This window comes from Pongo abelii, chromosome 13 (assembly GCF_028885655.2).
Source record: "Pongo abelii isolate AG06213 chromosome 13, NHGRI_mPonAbe1-v2.0_pri, whole genome shotgun sequence".
In the NCBI taxonomy this organism is placed as follows: domain Eukaryota; kingdom Metazoa; phylum Chordata; class Mammalia; order Primates; family Hominidae; genus Pongo; species Pongo abelii.
In genome coordinates this window covers 91,536,719-91,555,147 of record NC_071998.2, presented here as the reverse complement: position 1 = coordinate 91,555,147, position 18,429 = coordinate 91,536,719, and the positions used below count along the sequence as shown (strand labels likewise).

At 38.0% G+C, this 18,429-nt stretch overlaps 1 protein-coding gene across 1 annotated transcript in view; it reads right to left on the bottom strand.

The window, feature by feature from the left end:
• The window catches only part of TMEFF1 (transmembrane protein with EGF like and two follistatin like domains 1), a 102,225-nt gene that overhangs the window by 63,108 nt on the left and 20,688 nt on the right, over window positions 1-18,429 (bottom strand). The window contains exons 2-3 of the mRNA XM_009244697.4: window positions 13,151-13,260; window positions 2,775-2,904 (exon numbers count right to left, since the gene is read on the bottom strand). Coding sequence (XP_009242972.2) covers window positions 2,775-2,904; window positions 13,151-13,260 — 240 coding nt within the window. The remainder of the gene's footprint in view (window positions 1-2,774; window positions 2,905-13,150; window positions 13,261-18,429) is intronic.

Genomic DNA, 18,429 nt, shown 5'->3' with positions numbered 1-18,429 from the left:
CAAGGTAGAATTCTCCCTGTATGTTATATTTTGTAAATGGTATGCATTTTCCCAACCTACACGATTCCATCCCACCCTGAGATTATGATACACATCCCTAGGTAAGACAGTACCTCCCCACTGAGAAAGCACTGATTTGGCTGGAGGTACTTATGTCAGATGAATGAAATACAATATGGTATATGTATAGAAATACACCCAAGGTATAAACAAACTCTGCCGAGAGATGTCACAGAAGGAAGATTTCACAGAGGAGAAAAGGCTTAAGACCAACCTTAAGCATAAGAAAAAGAGTTTTCAAGTAAGGAAAAGAGAATAGTATTTCTAGTTCAAGGAACAGGATCCACAAAAGACCAAATAACATAAAACACTGCCCACTCAGAAAATAAAATCAATATAGCAGCTTATAACTTCGCTCATTCAATCCTTATTTAACAACCCCAGGAGATAATATCCACTTAACAAGTTAAGGAATTGGGGCTCAGAGAGGCTTAGTGATTTGTCCAAGGTCACACAGTAAATAAGGGTTGGAGTTAGGTTAAGGCAAGGTCTTGTAACCCTAGTGCAGTGCTGTTTCCAATCTACCGCTCTGCTGCCTAATGTTTAACATTAGGTGTTAACACTTGGTGTCTTAAACATATGCTCCTCATAAGTGAAGCATAATTTGAGACTGGAAAGAACCTCCATATTCCTCTTTAATTTCTAGATCATTTTGTGAAACACAATGTACTGAAAGAAGTATATAAGAACCTCACCAAATCATAGTCTACTAGCCTAAAAACATAATAATTTCTCCAAGCACGTGATTATTTTAGTGTGTATAGAAAGAATTTGGCCTTACTACAAGAGAGGTCTGGGCTTTTCCCTCTGCTTCCGGAAGGTAACCTACATCATACCTGATAGGAGGACATTTGTTAAGGGAGGGTGCTGACCACACTGGAACTTAGTGTTGGGGGTTGGGCCACATCTAAGTCTTAGGGGGCTGGTTACACCAGAAAGACCAATCATGAAGAGTAGAGTGGGGGCTACGGGTCACAGTATTAGTGGACCCAGAGTCTTCAATTAACCACATAACCAACTCATCAACTATACTTACATAACGAGCCCCAATAAAAACTATGAATAGCAGGGTACAATGGCTCACACCTGTAGTAATCCCAGCACTTTGGGAGGCCAAGGCAGGCAAATTGCTTGAGCTCACAAGTTCAAGACTAGCCTGAGCAACATGGCAAAACCCTGTCCCTACAAAAAATACAAAAAAAAATGAGTCTGGCATGTTGGCATGTGTCTGTAGTCCCAGCTGCTCAGGAGACGGAGGTGGGAGGATCCCTTGAGCCTGGGAAGTCAAGGCTGCAGTGAGTCATGATCGTGCCACTGCACTTCAGCCTGAGGAACAGAGTGAGACGCAGTCTCATAAAGAAAAAACTATGAACACTGATGCTCAGGCAAGCTTTCCTGGCGGGCAATACTCCATGTGCACTGCCACATACTGTTACTGGAAGGAGTTAACCCTGTCCATGCCTCTACTGGGAGAGAAAAATCAGCAACTCCATGTTTGGAACCTTCCCAGAATCTGTCCTGGGAATCTCTTTATTTGGCTGATTTTAACACGTATCCCCTCTCTCCATAACCATGCATATAATAGCTGTCAGTGAGTCTGTTAGCCCTTCTAGCAAATTATTGAGCCTAGGGTTAGCTGGGGAACCTCTTGATCTCAGCTGGTGTCAGAAGTGAGAACAGCCTTGGAGACTGTCCCCTTTGACTTTGTAGTTGACCCTAAAATTGTCACATTTAGTAAAAGGGAGAATTTCTGAACACTGTAATATATAGGGAAAGAAAGGAAGTGGAAATCCCATAAGAATGGCCTTCACCTTTACCACTAACCTCGATACAATAATTCAAGTTACCTCACCTGCATCTCTATCCCCAAACATCAATACAAACACAAGAAAATAATATTAATAGTTCCCCAAATCGACCACTACCAATTCTGGAAGGAAAAAAAAAATGAAATAAATACAAACAGCATGGGATGAAGAGGTGGCAGAGAAAAAACTTGGAAAGCAACAATCTATGCTACTGCTGATGACTTTCTACAGAAATTCCTTACCTTTTTTTTTTTTTTTTTTTTTTGAGACGGAGTCTCGCTCTGTCGCCCAGGCTGGAGTGCGGTGGCGCGATCTTGGCTCACTGCAAGCTCCGCCTCCCGGGGGTTCACACCATTCTCCTGCCTCAGCCTCCCGAGTAGCTGGGACTACGGGCACCCGCCACCACACGCGGCTAATTTTTTGTATTTTTTAGTAGAGACGGGGTTTCACCGTGTTAGCCAGGATGGTCTCGATCTACTGACCTCATGATCCACCCGCCCTGGCCTCCCAAAGTGCTGGGATTACAGGCGTGAGCCACCATGCCCGGCCTTCCTCACCTCTTTTTAAAAAATCATCAAGACAGATCCCCTATCATTCCCCACCTCAAAGCTCATTCTGTCTCATGTTCAAATCATACGGCAAAGGACATGAAAAGAAAGTAAGTCCCTATAAAAAGGGTGTTAAGCCTTAACAATGTAGTAAGGAGTAACATAAGTCTAAACAAGACCACCTGAGGTTAAAAAGCAACAACATGAAATGAGGGCAAAAAAGATTTCCCCCACTCCCCGCAACAACCACCACCAATCCACACAGCAGTTGTGGAAATATGCCTCTGACTCAAAACCCCCTTTTAGAAATGATTCCACCATATTTTCCAAAATTTATTCAGAAGAATATCATACATACCAGAGTAGCATGGTCCTCTTGCTACTACTGTTATCTCTTTCTGGTGCTTACAAGCAGCCCTTCTGAGAAAGCATTCATTTTGATAAGTGTCCCCATTTGATCCACAGACAGGAATGTAATTTGTATGGCACTGCAAAAGCAACAAAAATAAATTCTCAGAACTAGGCATGAATATTAATAGTTTATTTCACATTCATGAATGCAATACCATAGCATTATGACATACTTTGCTACTGAATAGTCTGGGTTTTTTTTTTTTTTTTGGTTTAAAAAGAATTATGCTACTTCTTCATACCTTTTTTCACATTCATAAGGAAAATAACTACCAACTATCCATAAAAATGATAATGAAAATCTCTATCTACTTCATTTGCTTGCTATGAAAAACCAGGTAATAAGAGGAAATTATTGACAATGTAAAGAGTGCTACTTATGTAATAGCATTTTATTATTATCAAAATTCATTTATTCATTCAAACCTAATCATAAAAATAGAAAAAAATCATTATTCAAAACATCTAGTAGGCAAAGTCCCAAGGTAAATGGTATAGAAGACACAAAGAAATATAGGATGATCTCTGTTCTCGGAAACCTTACAATCTTGTAAGAGTCATACAAGTAGGAAAAAAAACCAATACTGCAAAGCTAGATCATGTACCAAATCAGTAAGCATGTAATGCCTAATACCTATTATTGTAAGCTGAAGTATTCAAGAAAAGCATCCTCAGAGAAAGTGGAATATGAACTGAGCCATGAAAGATGAGTAGAAATAAGACAGGTGAAGAAAAAAAAGGTGATACAGGTTTGAGAAATGACACTGGACCTGCATGTAAGAAAACTTGAAAACATCTACATGTTAGAAATATCATAAATGACTAAAGTTTTAAAATCTGGGGAAAATGCTATAACAATATGATACGTTATTATTATTACTTAAAAAATAGATCATACAAATTAATAAAAACAGGACCAAAGACAGACATGAAGTGTTCACAGAAAAATTACAAATGGCCAGTTAATGCATAAAATATTATTGATCTTCACTGGCAATCAGAGTTGTCCACTAAGATGAGATGCTATTTTCAACTTATAAAATTGGCTATTAAAAAATTCAATTAGGTGGACATCCCACTACACCAGTTTTGGTCATCTAAATTGGTTCTACTTTGGGGTAACATAATTAAAGAATATGTTTCAAGAATCCTAAAAAAAGGAATACAGTTTTTGATCCAGAATTACACATTTAGAAATCAATGTGACAGAAACCTGTAGACAAACATTTATTACAGCCATTTCCAACAGAAATTTATAATATCAATAACCTAAAAATCTTAATATCTAACAAGACAATGTTTAATTGAAGTATAACTGTTCAAGAAATGAATACTGCAGTCATTAAGAATTACCTTTTGAACTTAAACAATCCAACAAGCAAAAGGCAAATAATTCCATTAAAAACAGGTCAAAGGACATGAACAGACACTTCTCAAAAGAAGACATACAAGTGACCAATAAACATGAAAAAGTGCTCAACATCACTAATCACCAGAGAAATGCGAATCAAAACCACAAGAAAATACCATCTCACAAGAGTCAAAATGGCTATTATTAAAAAGTCAAAATAACAGATGCTGGTGGGACTGCAAAGAATAGGGAATGCTACACAGGTGGGAATGTAAATTAGCTCAGCCACTGTGGAAAGCAGTTTGGAGATTTCTCAAAGAACTTAAAACAGAACTACCATTCAACCCAGCAATCTCATTACTGGGTATATATCCAAAGGAAAATCAATCATTCTACCAAAACGACACACGCATCCATATGTTCATCGCAGCACTATTCACAATAGCAAAGACATGGAATCAATCTAGGTGCCCAACAATGGTGAATTAGATAAAGAACATGTGGTATATATACACCAAGGAATACTACACAACCATAAAAAAAGAATGAAATAATGTCCTCTGCAGCAACATGGATGCAGCTGGAGGCCAATATCCTAACTGAGGAACAGAAAACCAAATACCTCATGCTCTCATTAGTGTTAGGTAAACACTGGATACACACGGACACAAAGATGGGAACAATAGACACTGGGCACTACTAGAGTGGGGAGACAGGGAGAAAGGCAAGTGCTGAAAAACTACCTGTTAGGTACTATGCTCACTACCTGGGTGACAGGATCAACAATAAAACCATCTACCTATACATGTACCCCCTGAAACTAAAATAAAAGCTGAAGTTTAAAAATAGTAATTGTAAAAAAGAATTACCTTTAAAAAAATATATTGTGTGACAAGGAAAGCTAACAAAGTTAGGCAAAAAGCATATACATAATTTCTGGGAATTCTGTACTTTTTTTTTTTTTTTTTTTTTTTTGAGACGGAGTCTTGCTCTGTCGCCCAGGCTGGAGTGCAGTGGCGCGGTCTCGGCTCACTGCAAGCTCCACCTCCTGGGTTCATGCCATTCTCCTGCCTCAGCCTCCCGTGTAGCTGGGACTACAGGTGCCCACCACCACGCCCGGCTAATTTTTTTTGTATTTTTAGTAGAGACGGGGTTTCACCGTGTTAGCCAGGATGGTCTCGATCTCCTGACCCTGTGATCCGCCCGCCTCGGCCTCCCGAAGTGCTGGGATTACAGGCGTGAGCCACTGCGCCTGGCCTGAATTCTGTACTATTTTTAAATGTATTATGTATTCCACAAAGCTAACTGTAAATGTTTTAAATAATATGATAATATAAAATAAAATATAGCAAGAAAATAAAGTATATTTATAGCCCATTTAGAAAAAAATGAATACACGTAAAATAAATCCTGGAATAAAATGTCAACAAATTTTTCACATTACCTGTCTTCATGGTCTCCTAGTTCCCTATTTAAGATTTTCCATATTTCTCTATTTTTCTTCAATGAGCAACACTTACTTTTATCATTTATCTACTTTTAAATAGTGATCAGATTTACTTTATGAAGCATACATATGGCATGCTACCACAGGTCAAGCACTGGTAAAAACAACTTCTAGTAAAATATTTTATAACCTAGTCGACTTTGCTATACATTCAATATCAGCAGAATCTTGCAACAACTTTTATTAAAATTATATTTTTATTTTAGGAAGCCTCCCTATTACATATATTCCTCCAGTTTTTCATGGATCACATTCCTTTCTTCTCTTTCCCTAAAATTTACACAATACCTAGTATGGTGTCTACATGAGTCAATATGTTACTTTGTAATTATACAATACTCAATTAGCCAAGGAAACTACTATGAGCTCCAAGATATCAAGTGCTAAATCTATGAACTTTCCAATCCCACTTTCATTCCTCAGCAAATGCTTACTTTCTAACGTAGTGTTGTGTTCACAAAGGTGCCAATATCGCTCCCTAGGGGTGGCTGTCCCTGTGGAGGCATTTTTGGTTGTCACATTGACAGAGGGATATTACTGACATTTACCAGATAGATTCCAAGGATGCCTGAAGTACTGCAAAGGAAAGGACAGTTCCATACGACAAAAACAAGTACCACACAACTTCTGAATGTCTCTCTGGCTATTCATGTAGCAATTTCGACAAGACTTTCCATAATACTACAAATCAGTCTGATCTGTTATACCTTATCCTAATATTGGTTTTTATTCTAGCATCTACTATACATCTACATTTTTGTTTCATGTACTCCTGGTATGAAATTGCTTTTAATTTTTTTGTTTTTTTGAGACGGAGTCTAGCTCTGTCGCCAGGTTGGAGTGCAGTGGCGCAATCTAGGCTCACTGCAATCTCCACCTCCCGGGTTCATGCAATTCTCCTGCCTCAGCCTCCAGAGTGGCTGGGACTACAGGCACACACCACCACGCCCAGCCAATTTTTGTATTTTTAGTAGAGACGGGGTTTCACCATGTTGGCCAGGATGGTCTTGAACTCCTGACCTTGTGATCCGCCCACCTCGGCCTTCCAAAGTGCTGGGATTACAGGCATGAGCCACCGCGCCCAACTTGCTTTTAATTTTTTTAATCCAAACATTTATCATAAGCAGACATAAACATCTGATGACTATATTTTCTTCCATGGTAATCATACCTAAGCATTTACATTCTGAAATATTTATTTTATTATAAATTACTTTTATTTCTCCTTTACACTGCAATCATGCATTAAATTCATTTCTTTAATCATGTGTTTACATAGGTTAATTTATCCATGAATTTCTTCTAAGGATAGGAAAGAAACTGAATATTAAAATGAAGCATTAATTCTGATAGGACTGAGAATCTTAACATTTATTCAACAGTTTTTATCCAGTAAGCATTGGTCTACAACTTTAAGTGTCCTAACTTAAATATCATAACCATGTGAAGCACATGGTTTAATGCTTAGAGCTAAGGCTATGAAGCCAAAAATGTTTGAATTCAAATCCTGAGCCCACCAACCATGTGACTATGTGCTAGCACCATCACCATGTTCAATGGTGTACAATGGTGATTATAATACTACCTACCTAACAAAGTTGTTAGGAAGATTAAATAAGATAATCTACCTTTGGCATTTCTATCTGACCATGGTACATTCTCAATAAACATTAGCTATTTTGCTACTGCTAGTATCATTTCTCAGTCATAAGTATTTGCCAACAGTCACTATTAAGTGGAAGAGCCACAATTCCTCCCAAATGATGTATTTTAACCACTACACGCTCAAGTTAAGTCAGTGGTGTATTGCCATCTGTCACTTGGTGAGCAGAGGACTTAATGTCTCTGAAATTCACCCTCACGAGCACATACCTAGGAGTGAGTGTGAGATGGGAGAAGTAGACCTGCTGTTGGTCATTCTCAGTTTCCATGGGTCTCTCCTGGAAGCCTCTTATTATGCTAATGGACAAATTATGGGAGTTGGACAATTTTAACAACATGTGATTTCTGACTTATGCACTAATGTTGGATTCTAAGTCTAACCTAAAGTCTGCTCCTCTATATTGCCACCCTTGTTGGGAGGAAGAACTCTCCCCTAAACCTTTTCTTTAGCTAGAAGAATGTGATGATGTTGCCAGCTACTTTAAGTAGTTTAGAAAGATGGAGCAGTGGACGACTCTAGAACTGCATCCATTTAAGCATTTATTGTGTACCTACTGTGTGTCAGGAACTATGCTGAATACAGCAAGTAGAAAATAATAACAAGGTTGTGATGATTAATTTTCTGTGTCAACTTGACTGGGCCCCATGGTGCCCAGACTAAACATCATTTCTGGGTTTATCTGTGAAGGAATTTCTAGATGAGATTAATATTTGCATCAGTAGATCAAGTAAAGCAGACTGCCCTCCTCAGTGTGAGTGGACACTATTCAATCCATTGAGGAACTGAATAGAATTCTTCTCTCCTTCTGCTTGACCGCTTAAGCTGGGACATCAATCTTCTCCTGGTGCCCAGGCCTTCAGTCTCAGATAAGGACTTATACCATTGGCTTTCCTGGGCTAGTATACAGATGACAGACTGTAGGACTTCTCAGCCTCCATAATCAAATGAGCTAATTCCTTATTGCTTGCTCGCTCTCACATTCATGTGTATGTGTGTGTGTTTGTGTGTGTGTATGTGTTTCTGTTTCTCTGGAGAACTGTGACTAACAAAGGGTCTAATAAGAGGGCATGTCACCTAGCAAGAGCAGACATTGATAAATACAGGAAGAAAGGCACATAGTTCAGAGAACGCCAGAACAAAGACGAAGAAAGAAAACAGGAAAAAAAGTCATAGACTGTACTCTATATAAAGCTTTCAGGGAAAGATGCAGTATTCATCATTTTTCTATATACCAAATTAACAAAAGTGGCTTTGTTTATATATGTGGCAAGATAATAGCTCTTATTAGCAGACTGAAAAAAAACAATTTGAATTTTTATTTAAAATCCTGTTATCTGTTAAAACGTATTTAAATAATGTCCCAGAAAGCTTCTATTTAGCACTAAAAGCATGCTGAATCATAAGCAAGTTTTTAAAATGAATTGAAAGATACTGCTAAAGCATCCAGCAGAGAAGGGTTTAATGGGCATGTCAGGTCATTATTTTTAAGCTGGCAATAACCTAAGTCTACCTTCAACAGATTTATAATCTTATAAAGGAAGGCAGAATGGTCAAAGGAAGGTTCACTCAGTAGCAAGATCAAACTATACTGTAAGCCCTGAGGCAGTTTGCTCCTACAAGGCAAGGAGCCAGTCTTTAAACATCTTTACATCCTCAGCATCTAGTCTCATACCCAGCACAAGTAAGCACTGGATAAATGTCTAATGGTGTCAACTCCCAACATATTTTCCTTCCCTGCTTTGCCACAAGGTAAAAATGCAAGGAATTCAGACAGATCATGGAAGGATTTTCTAGCTGTTCAAGTATATTTTTTAAAACGTCAAAAAGGCTATTTCTTTATAATCTTAGAGTTTCAGGGAAATACTTTTCTCAAAAAATGAAGAAAAGCAGGGCTGGGCGTAGTAGCTCATACCCATAATCCCAGCACTTTGGGACACCGAGGTGGGAAGACTGCTTGAGCCCAGGAGTTCAAGACCAGTCTGGGCAACCTAGAGGTCTTGGCTCTACAAAAAAAAAATTTTTTAATCAGCCAGGTGTGGTGATGCACACCTGCTGTCCCAGCTACTCAGGAGGCTGGGGTGGGAAGATCATTTGAGCCCAGGAGGTCAAGGCTACAGTGAGCTATGATTGTGTCACTGCACTCCCACCTAGGCAACAGAGTGAGACCCCGTCTCAAACAAAAAAAAAGACAGATAAATATAAGGTGAAAATCTGAAATTTCTTTGTGTCTAAAATATAAACAAAATGAAAATGAAACTAAGATACACAATTATTTTTGTCAATTAAGAATACATAGTGTTAAAAAGAAAAACAAAAAATGAAATTAGGATAACTTCTTTAAAATATAAAGTTCTTTGGAATCTATTGTTCCTGGAAAGGAACAATCTCCAAGATAAATACTATTAAATGACTTAATATTTAAAAGGGGAATTAAACAAATTTATATACACACAAAATATTTCTAGAAGGAAATGCAAGAAGTAACAGATGTTGCCTCTGAGAAGAGTTGACAGTCTGGAGTGGAAGCTTTTTTTGCTACATATCTTCTTATATTGTTCAAGTTGTTTACTATGGGCATACATTACTCTTTTTAAAAATAAATCAAAGTAGTCAGGCGCGGTGGCTCATGCCTGTAATCCCAGCACTTTGGGAGGTCAAGGCAGGCAGATCACAAGGTCAAGAGTTCGAGACCATCCTGGCCAATATGGTGAAACCCTGTCTCTACTAAAAACACAAAAATTAGCTGGGTGTGGTGGCATGCACCTGTAGTCTCAGCTACTAGGGAGGCTGAGGCAGGAGAATCGTTTGAACCCGGGAGGCAGAGGTTGCAGTGAGCCACGATCGCACCACTGCACTCCAGCCTGGCAACAGAGTGAGGCTCCATCTCAAAAAAAAAAATAAATACATAAAAATAAATAAATAAATCAAAGCAGCAGGTTCTCTTGAGAGTTTATGAGTTAATATCAAATGCTCAGCATAGTAAGCAATATATATATATTCCAATATTGTATTGTACAGAGTATATATATATGCATACACATATGTCTTTACAAATCAACATGAGGGAAAAAGAAAATACCCCAAAAACTAGACACAGAATATGAAATATTAATTCACAAAAAAAATGGTAACAAATATACGGCACATTTTCAATTTCTCTAGTAATCAAATGCAAATAAAAATTGTTTTTGTCTTTCAGATTTGTAAATTTAAAAGGACCAACAAAATCCACTACCAAAAGGTTGAGGGGAAACAGGACATCTGATATGAGGCTACTGGTGATAACGTTAATCTGCACATGAGCATCCACTGGCCCAACAATTCCACCTCAAGGAATTTAACCTAAGGAAACACAGCAGCTAAAGAGGAGAACAGCCCTGGTCTTCCCCACACAGGGTGACTCAATCTTCAACAACAAAACCCACCATCTTTCTTTTAACGAACCAGATAACAGACCTGAGGACAACCACAGCCACTAAAAAGTGAGAGGGAAATCTTGGAAAGGAGAGAGTTTGAGGGGAGTCCCAGTTTCCGCGTATAAACTCAGAGCACGTTTCTGGCAGACCCCTAAACCACACATGGGGCAGACTCCAAGTAGTTCCAGTGAGGCTAAAAGAAATGAATTGATATTTGTGTTGCTGCCCACCACAAGTAAGGCAGAATCTGCAGTTTGAGTTCAGCCAACAGTTTCAAAAATAACAATAATCTTCAAAGGAACATAACAAAACTCACACACTCTAAAACATATGATTCACAATGTATAGGATAAATTCAAAGTTACTCTAATGTGAAGAAACAGGAAAATATGGTCCATTCTCACATGAGAAAACAATCAACAGAGGCAACACCTGAGGATGTCCTAGATATGGACATTAGCAGACATATTTTAAAGCGGCAATAACATCTACGCTCAAGGAAAATATGCTCACAGTGAATGAAAAGAGGAAATCCCAGCAGGTAAATAGAAACTAAATTCTAAATGTAAAAAATCTAGATATGGACATTAGCAGACATATTTTAAAGCGGCAATAACATCTACGCTCAAGGAAAATATGTTTACAGTGAATGAAAAGAGGAAATCCCAGCAGGTAAATAGAAACTAAATTCTAAACATAAAAAATCTACAATTAAAAACTCACTGGGTGGGAAGAATGGAGATGACAAAAGAAAGGATTAGTGAATCTGAAGACAGATCAATAAAAATTATCTAATGTAAAGAATAGGAAAAAATTGGGGAAAAAATGAACAGAGTATCAGGGACCTTGAGACAGTATCAAAAGGTCTAACACATCATGGAAGTCCCAGATTACAAGAAATAATAAGCAGAAAAAAAACTTTAAGAAATAATGACAAAATATTTCTCAAACTGAGTAACAAATAGATTTCAGAAGCTCTGCCAACCCCAAGCATGATAAGTTCAAGGAAAACCATACCACAGTACTTAATAGTCAAAAACAGTAAGGAGAAAATCTTGAAAGCAGTCAGAGAAAAATAACACATTAGGTTCAGGGGGAAAACAGTTCAAATTATCACCAACTTCTCATTTCATTCTGGCTAAAGTCACCTTCCATGCTATGCAGAGATCTATGGAAAGGCGCTCTTGGCAAAGAAATGATGTCTCCAGCCAACAGGCAGCAGGGATCTGAAGCCAGCCAAAAGCTACCTAAGAAAGCTTGGCAGAAAGTGGCTGATATGAAAATGCCCAAGAGAAACCCTCCTATCATTCTATGTAATTGAATGTAAAGCCCCTTTCGACCATGAAGAAACTGGCTGGACAACAGTATACCTACATATCCTTCCTCCTTTACCTAAACTCTCCACTTCTTTTAATTAAAATAAACCACCTGATGGTTTACAGTTTTCAAAGACGTTTCATATGCAAGCTTTCTTTCCAATTTTGATTCTCATTACAGTATCATAAGTTCAAGGGTAGGAAACGTGCCTTCACTTTTCAGATAGAATACTGATGCCAAGAAAATCACCTGAGATCATACAGAAATTTGCCTGAGGTCACAGGGTTACCAGAAATACTAACTCTCCTATGCTTTCATTCCTGATTTCTGTACCCTTTCTTCCCCTCAAAACCCAAATGGTGGGTACGTTTAGAATAAAATTGTGAGTGGAAAAAAAATTCTAGTTCCTTTTTCACCTCATATCAAATCAGCCATCAGAGACCATCTTGTAAGAAACATTCTGAAGTCTGATTACCATTTAACCACAGAAAATAAAAAGAAAGAATTAAATGTAACATATTTCCCTTGTTTTACTTTTTTAGACAACAGAATCACAACTAAAAGAGCATCTGAAAAGCAAAAATATTTACACTCTTAGTTTGAGGTTCCACTTGCTATTCGAGCTCTAACCTTGACTTACCCCGAGTCTCCAAGTCAGTCAAGTTCTGTGGCCTGAAGAGATGAGACAGCAACAAATAAGAATGGAAGAGAAAGAGACAGACTAGAAGGAGAAGAAAAGGAAAAAGATGCCAACATTTAAAATAAGAGACTCTAGTTCAACCTGTACTTTCTTTCCTTTCAGTGACAATTATACCTTACATTTAAATAGAAATTTGACATTTTTTCAAAGAATTGTCACATCTATTATTGTCAATCCGTCCTCTCAATTCCATGCAAGCAGCATGGAAGATACAAATAACAGGGCATCATCTGACAAAAAAGAACTAAGGGGCTGTGACCCCAGTTTCTTTATGGGGTTCAAGGTGTTTTAGGTTTTTTAATTTGAAGAATTTAGAATTATAAAATACAAAGAATATAAAACTTTGCAAAATAGGTTGGGTTTCCTCACCTGAAATTGGCATGCACATTTCAAACCATCTCCATCTTCTTTACAGACTCCTCCGTATTTACATGATGACTCATCACAAACTCTTACGTCAGACTCCCTCACATTTAATTCTGCAAAAGAAAAAAATTGTTTGACATATATATTTGGCTTTCTATTACGTGTGTGTGTGTGTGTGTGTGTGTGTGTATGAAAAAGTCCTTAAAATGTATTGAGTCCCCCCATTCAGTAGTGTAATAAGACATAAATATACAAAAAGAAATTCTGTAAGACACAAAATGCTCAGTATTCCCCAAACAGAATCCTGCATAATAATGAGCCTAAAAGTAACTCAAAATAGAACTCAAAATTTCAGGACTTAACATAATTTCCAAAGGTAAATCTGTGGAATTTTTCTATTTTGCCTTCTAAGGCCTTAAGATAACAATCTTACTATTTCTTATTTAACATTTTAGGTTATTTTTCTAGTAAGTTACTTTTAAGGCTAATGAGAATTAACAGTAATATTAATTAAATGAGATAAAAATTATCTTAATTCTTTTGGTATGCAGAATAAATTTTGGGTGATCATTATTCATTCTAGACAAACTATTTTAACTACAAAAGAACAGTGAATCTGAATTTCATACAATAAATATATATGGAGCATTTGTGTACACAGAATTAAAGAGATTCAAAATCTTACTAGACTTAAAACTTTTAATGGACTGAATTAAGTTGACTCTACCAAAGCAAGCAGAGCCAATCAACAATACCAGAACTCTGTGGTCATATTGCTCCTGCTCCAACATTAAGCATCAAATTAAGCTTCAAGGTTAGTGCTTGAAGCTGCCAACCAGTGAAAGGGGGTGAAAATCACTACAATGCAATTTTCATATACTTTGTACGGGGAATGAGAGCCTACAAAAACAAATGCACTTAGGCAAACAATAAACAAATGACTGTTTTTAAAAAAAAAAAAAAACCATCCCAGTGTAGTGGTGAATACGTGAATCTGGGAGCAGACAGAGTCCTAGATTAACTCCTGATTCTGCTACTCAAAAGCTGAGACTCTCTGGGAAAGATCATGACGCAGTCCCGGCAAAGAGATCTAAGGGAGCATTTCTCCAGTTATCCCCATTCCTGGTTGTTTTCTATTTCTAGATTTCAAAGCAGGACTCAGTAAACTAAGTCAAGGGAATTCTATGTCCGGTGACAACTGTCCTAGTGACATTTCATTACCTCTCTACCCCATTTGTTCCCACTGCTCTGCAGTGGTGTCTTGGGTCTCCTACTTCCAGCTGACCCTCCGAAAAGCTGGCAATCAAGTATCTGAATCCCTAAGGAGTTGACAGTCAACAGTACTTACTTGAGTAGTCACTGTCAACTAAGTACTGCACAAGGGCAAGATCACATCTCGGTGGGTTACAAAAAAATTATCTTTCTTAAATGATTTCTGGGTTACAAAAAGTTATTTTCCTTAAATGATCTCAGGTGCACAGAATTGGATTAAAGCTCAAGCATTCACCAAAAAAAAAAAAAAAAAAAGACATGAGTGGAAACTTAAAGCAAGAGAAAGCTAACACAAGCATTTTGTTATTCTTACTGTTTCACAAACTATTCTAGGTAGAGAAGGCCATCTTTTCATTCCTCATCACCCTGGCTGTGGAAGCTTTATGTCCTTGGTTCTCCTTACCTCCCCATTTTTGCTGTCTCTTCCCTTTCCCCCTTGACCATTTGCTTTAGCTCTTGAGGCTCAATCCTAGGTATAGGGATTTTCTCCCTATCTACCCACACTTCTGCTAGAAACTTGGACAACGTCTGTTTCCAATTACTATCAAATACACATCTTCAGACAAAAGTAAGATAACAAAATATTAAGAAAGAACTGCCCTGTAAAAGAGGGTAAGAATGTACAATATCTGCTCAACTAAGAGCTTAATCAAGTTTACAGGCTACAGAAATAAGAACTGCACAATTTGACTAATGAAATACAGTGCATTTGTCTTTTCTCCTTTCTTTGTAGGCTTAAAGTTCACACTGGGTTCTATTACAATCAGACATAAAAAACAAGAATAAGTAAAGTGTTTTTTTGTCTGCGAGGCAAGATAATGCTCTGAGTTATGATTTGCTACTTTGAGACTCTTGAATTGTAATGTTTTACCTGTTGTACTTTACAGGTACAGTGGATTGCAAGCTAGAACCTAAACCATCCCTGCCACCAGGAGTCACGTTTGGTAACCCCAAGGAATGTTTGTATGAGGGACTACAGAATACTTTAGGGGAATAATCATCCCTGCTAATGTGAGGCAGAAAAGCTTGGTCCCACTGGCTGGGCCTGATGGCTCACGCCTGTAATCCCAGCACTGTGGGAGGCTGAGCTAGATGGATCACCTGAGGTCAGGAGTTCGAGACCAGCTTGGCCAACATAATGAAACCTTGTTTCTACTAAAAACACAAAAATTAGCTGGGCATGGTGGTACATGCCTGCAGTCCCAGCTACTTGGGAGGCTGAGGTGGGAGGATCACTTGAACCCAGGAGGAGGAGGCTGCAGTGAGGAGATCATGCCACTGCACTCCAGCCTGAGTGAAAGAGCAAGACTCTGTCTCAAAAAAAAGAACTTGGCATAAACACAGCCTTGAACAAGAGAAGTGATCCTGAGCATAGCCCCTTCTAAAGACTTGGTTTGCTCCTCCAGCCCAGCCCCAAGAACTCATAACAGAGACAGAGGAGCTACAACAAAGAAACTAAAGAATGATTTTCACTAAAAACGAAGTGACAAGCTCTGCTTTGATGCTCACACAAGACATAATACATGGGGAGAAAGGAGCTGGGACACATCAACAGTCCCTGAATATCAGCAATGTATCTAGCAGGACAGCCTAAGACCAAGGAGATGGTAGTGTCGGGCAAAGAGGTAGACCTCTGATATCTGACAGGAGGTACCAGCATGCAACTGCAGAGGCAGCAAACAGCACAGGAAGAAAAAGACAGGTGTCATGTAGCAGTGGAATGCATTAGTGAGCACACATCAAACACAGTTTGGTGACTCCCAGAATAAAGCTTGGAGGGAGGCATTTATGAGGGTGCTAGAGGTCCTATATCATTAATAGGTAAGGGTAAAAGTCATGAAATTCTGATTACTCTGGTCATTAGCCATATTTTATTTTATGCATATCTTGCTATCAAATCCATGCTAGTTTCATGTGTGTTCATGCATAAATGTGATTAGTTTATCATCAGAAAGCAATTACTAAGCATCTACTAGGTACTTAAAACTATGCTAAGAATTTTGGACACACAGGAAAAAAATGTAACAGGGAATGATCTTGCTAATATATGCAACAATTAGTGATGAATTCAATACAGTCTATAATTAAGGGGCTAAATGTGTCATACAGTCTTTGACTGCTGTAGGAGTTCAAGAGACAGGGGACAAAACTGGATTTGAGGCATAGGGTGCAGTGTCAGAAAAAACAAGACTTGTATTAACCTTGAAAAATTAATAAGGCTTTTTTATCATAATAAAGCTAATATAGGATCATTATAAAGAATTTGGGAAAGATATTTTAAATATAGAATGTTCTAATTGCCCACAATATATGAGTAATACTAAAAGACAGAAAAGAAAAGAGAATGTTTTTATCTAGGAAAACAATGTAAGTGAAAGTAAAGAGAAAGTAATTTCATAGTACACACAAACAATATTAATATCAGTGGTTCCAAAACCATGTTCCTCAGGAACACTGGTGTCCTGGACTAGGGTGTACCTTCATTAAAATCAAATATGAAATTTTCTCATTTGCAAAGGAAAAAAAAAATCAACAAAAAAAACTGTTCTCCTTTTTAAGGGGTTTTTTTCATTTATGTTTCTTAAACCTTCAATATCTGAGATTATTTCAGATTTGTTGCTGGCTATCAACTAACATCAGATGATTTCAGATATTTTGCTGGCTAGCAGCAAAAGTATGTTCAACAAATAGGTAAGGAATACCAATACAAATATTCCAACAATGTTTCATGAGAACACAGGTCAGGTCATGAATGTCACAAGCTCATGAATGGACATTTGAAATTGTTTTGTAGTTGCGGCAGTCACTGCTAATTGCCTACCTTGGATCTATTCTCCCCTTCTTACTTAGTAAGAGAACTCCAATTTTGTTCAGGGAAACAAGGTACCCAACTAAATAACCTACATTTCTCGGCCTTCCTCGCTCTGTGTTCATATGTAGGCACTGTCCCTTCCTCCTTCATTCTTCCTCTTTTTTTTCCTTGACTGGAGAGCAAACCTGTTGCCTAAAGTTGCAGCAGCCAAAAGATGATAGAGCAGAAAGACCAGGAGGAGCAAGACAGTAAGACAGAAGAATCATGAAATCACCATACCGCCTGTGGATTTCCTCTTTCCAGACTTACCATTATAGAAAATAATGTATATAAATGAATACATTTTTTAAAAAGCCCTGATCATATAAGCCACCACTGGTCACACCACTGATACATGCAAACATAATTCCAATAGAATGATTGTGTGTATTTAATAAGATAAATATTTCTAAGCAATGGTCTTAAAAAATTTTGTGCTACATCAGATACCACATGATAAAATTAATTTATCAAGAGAATCATGACTTGCTAGTGCTCTGACACCTTATGTTTTTTTTTTTGTTTTGTTGGGTTTTTTTTGTTTTTTTTTTTTTTGAGACAAGGTCTCGCTCTGTTTCCCAGGCTGGAGTGCAGTGGTGTGAACATGGCTCACTGCAACCTCTGCCTCCTGGGCTCAAGCGATTATCCCACCTCAGCTTCCCAAATAGCTGGGCCTCAGCCTTCTGAGTAGCTGGGGGACACAGGTGTGGACCACCACGCCCAGCTAATTTTTGTATTTTTCGTAGAGACGGGGTTCACCATGTTGCCCAGGCTGATCTTGAATTCTTGGGCTCAAGCCATCTGCCCACTTCAGCCTCCCAAAGTGCTAGGATTACAGGTGTGAGCCACCACACCCAGCTGATTTCTAACGAATTTGAGAACAGAATCACTGCCTTAGCTTAAATCCAATACAGAAGGAATCTATTTTGGGATCATCTTCTGAATGTTCTTTGTTTTCAAGTATTCTGTACAGTACCAGGCATCAAGAGGACATTCTACTACCTGTCAATGATTATGATGATTACGCACCTGCCTTCCTGAAACCAAAATGGAAATTCAGTAAAATGGATAAGCCATTACTAAGGCCCTCAAAAATCAATTCTCCAAATAAAAATGTTTTACACAAAGAAGTACTCACAAGAATTGCTCAGAACAAAAT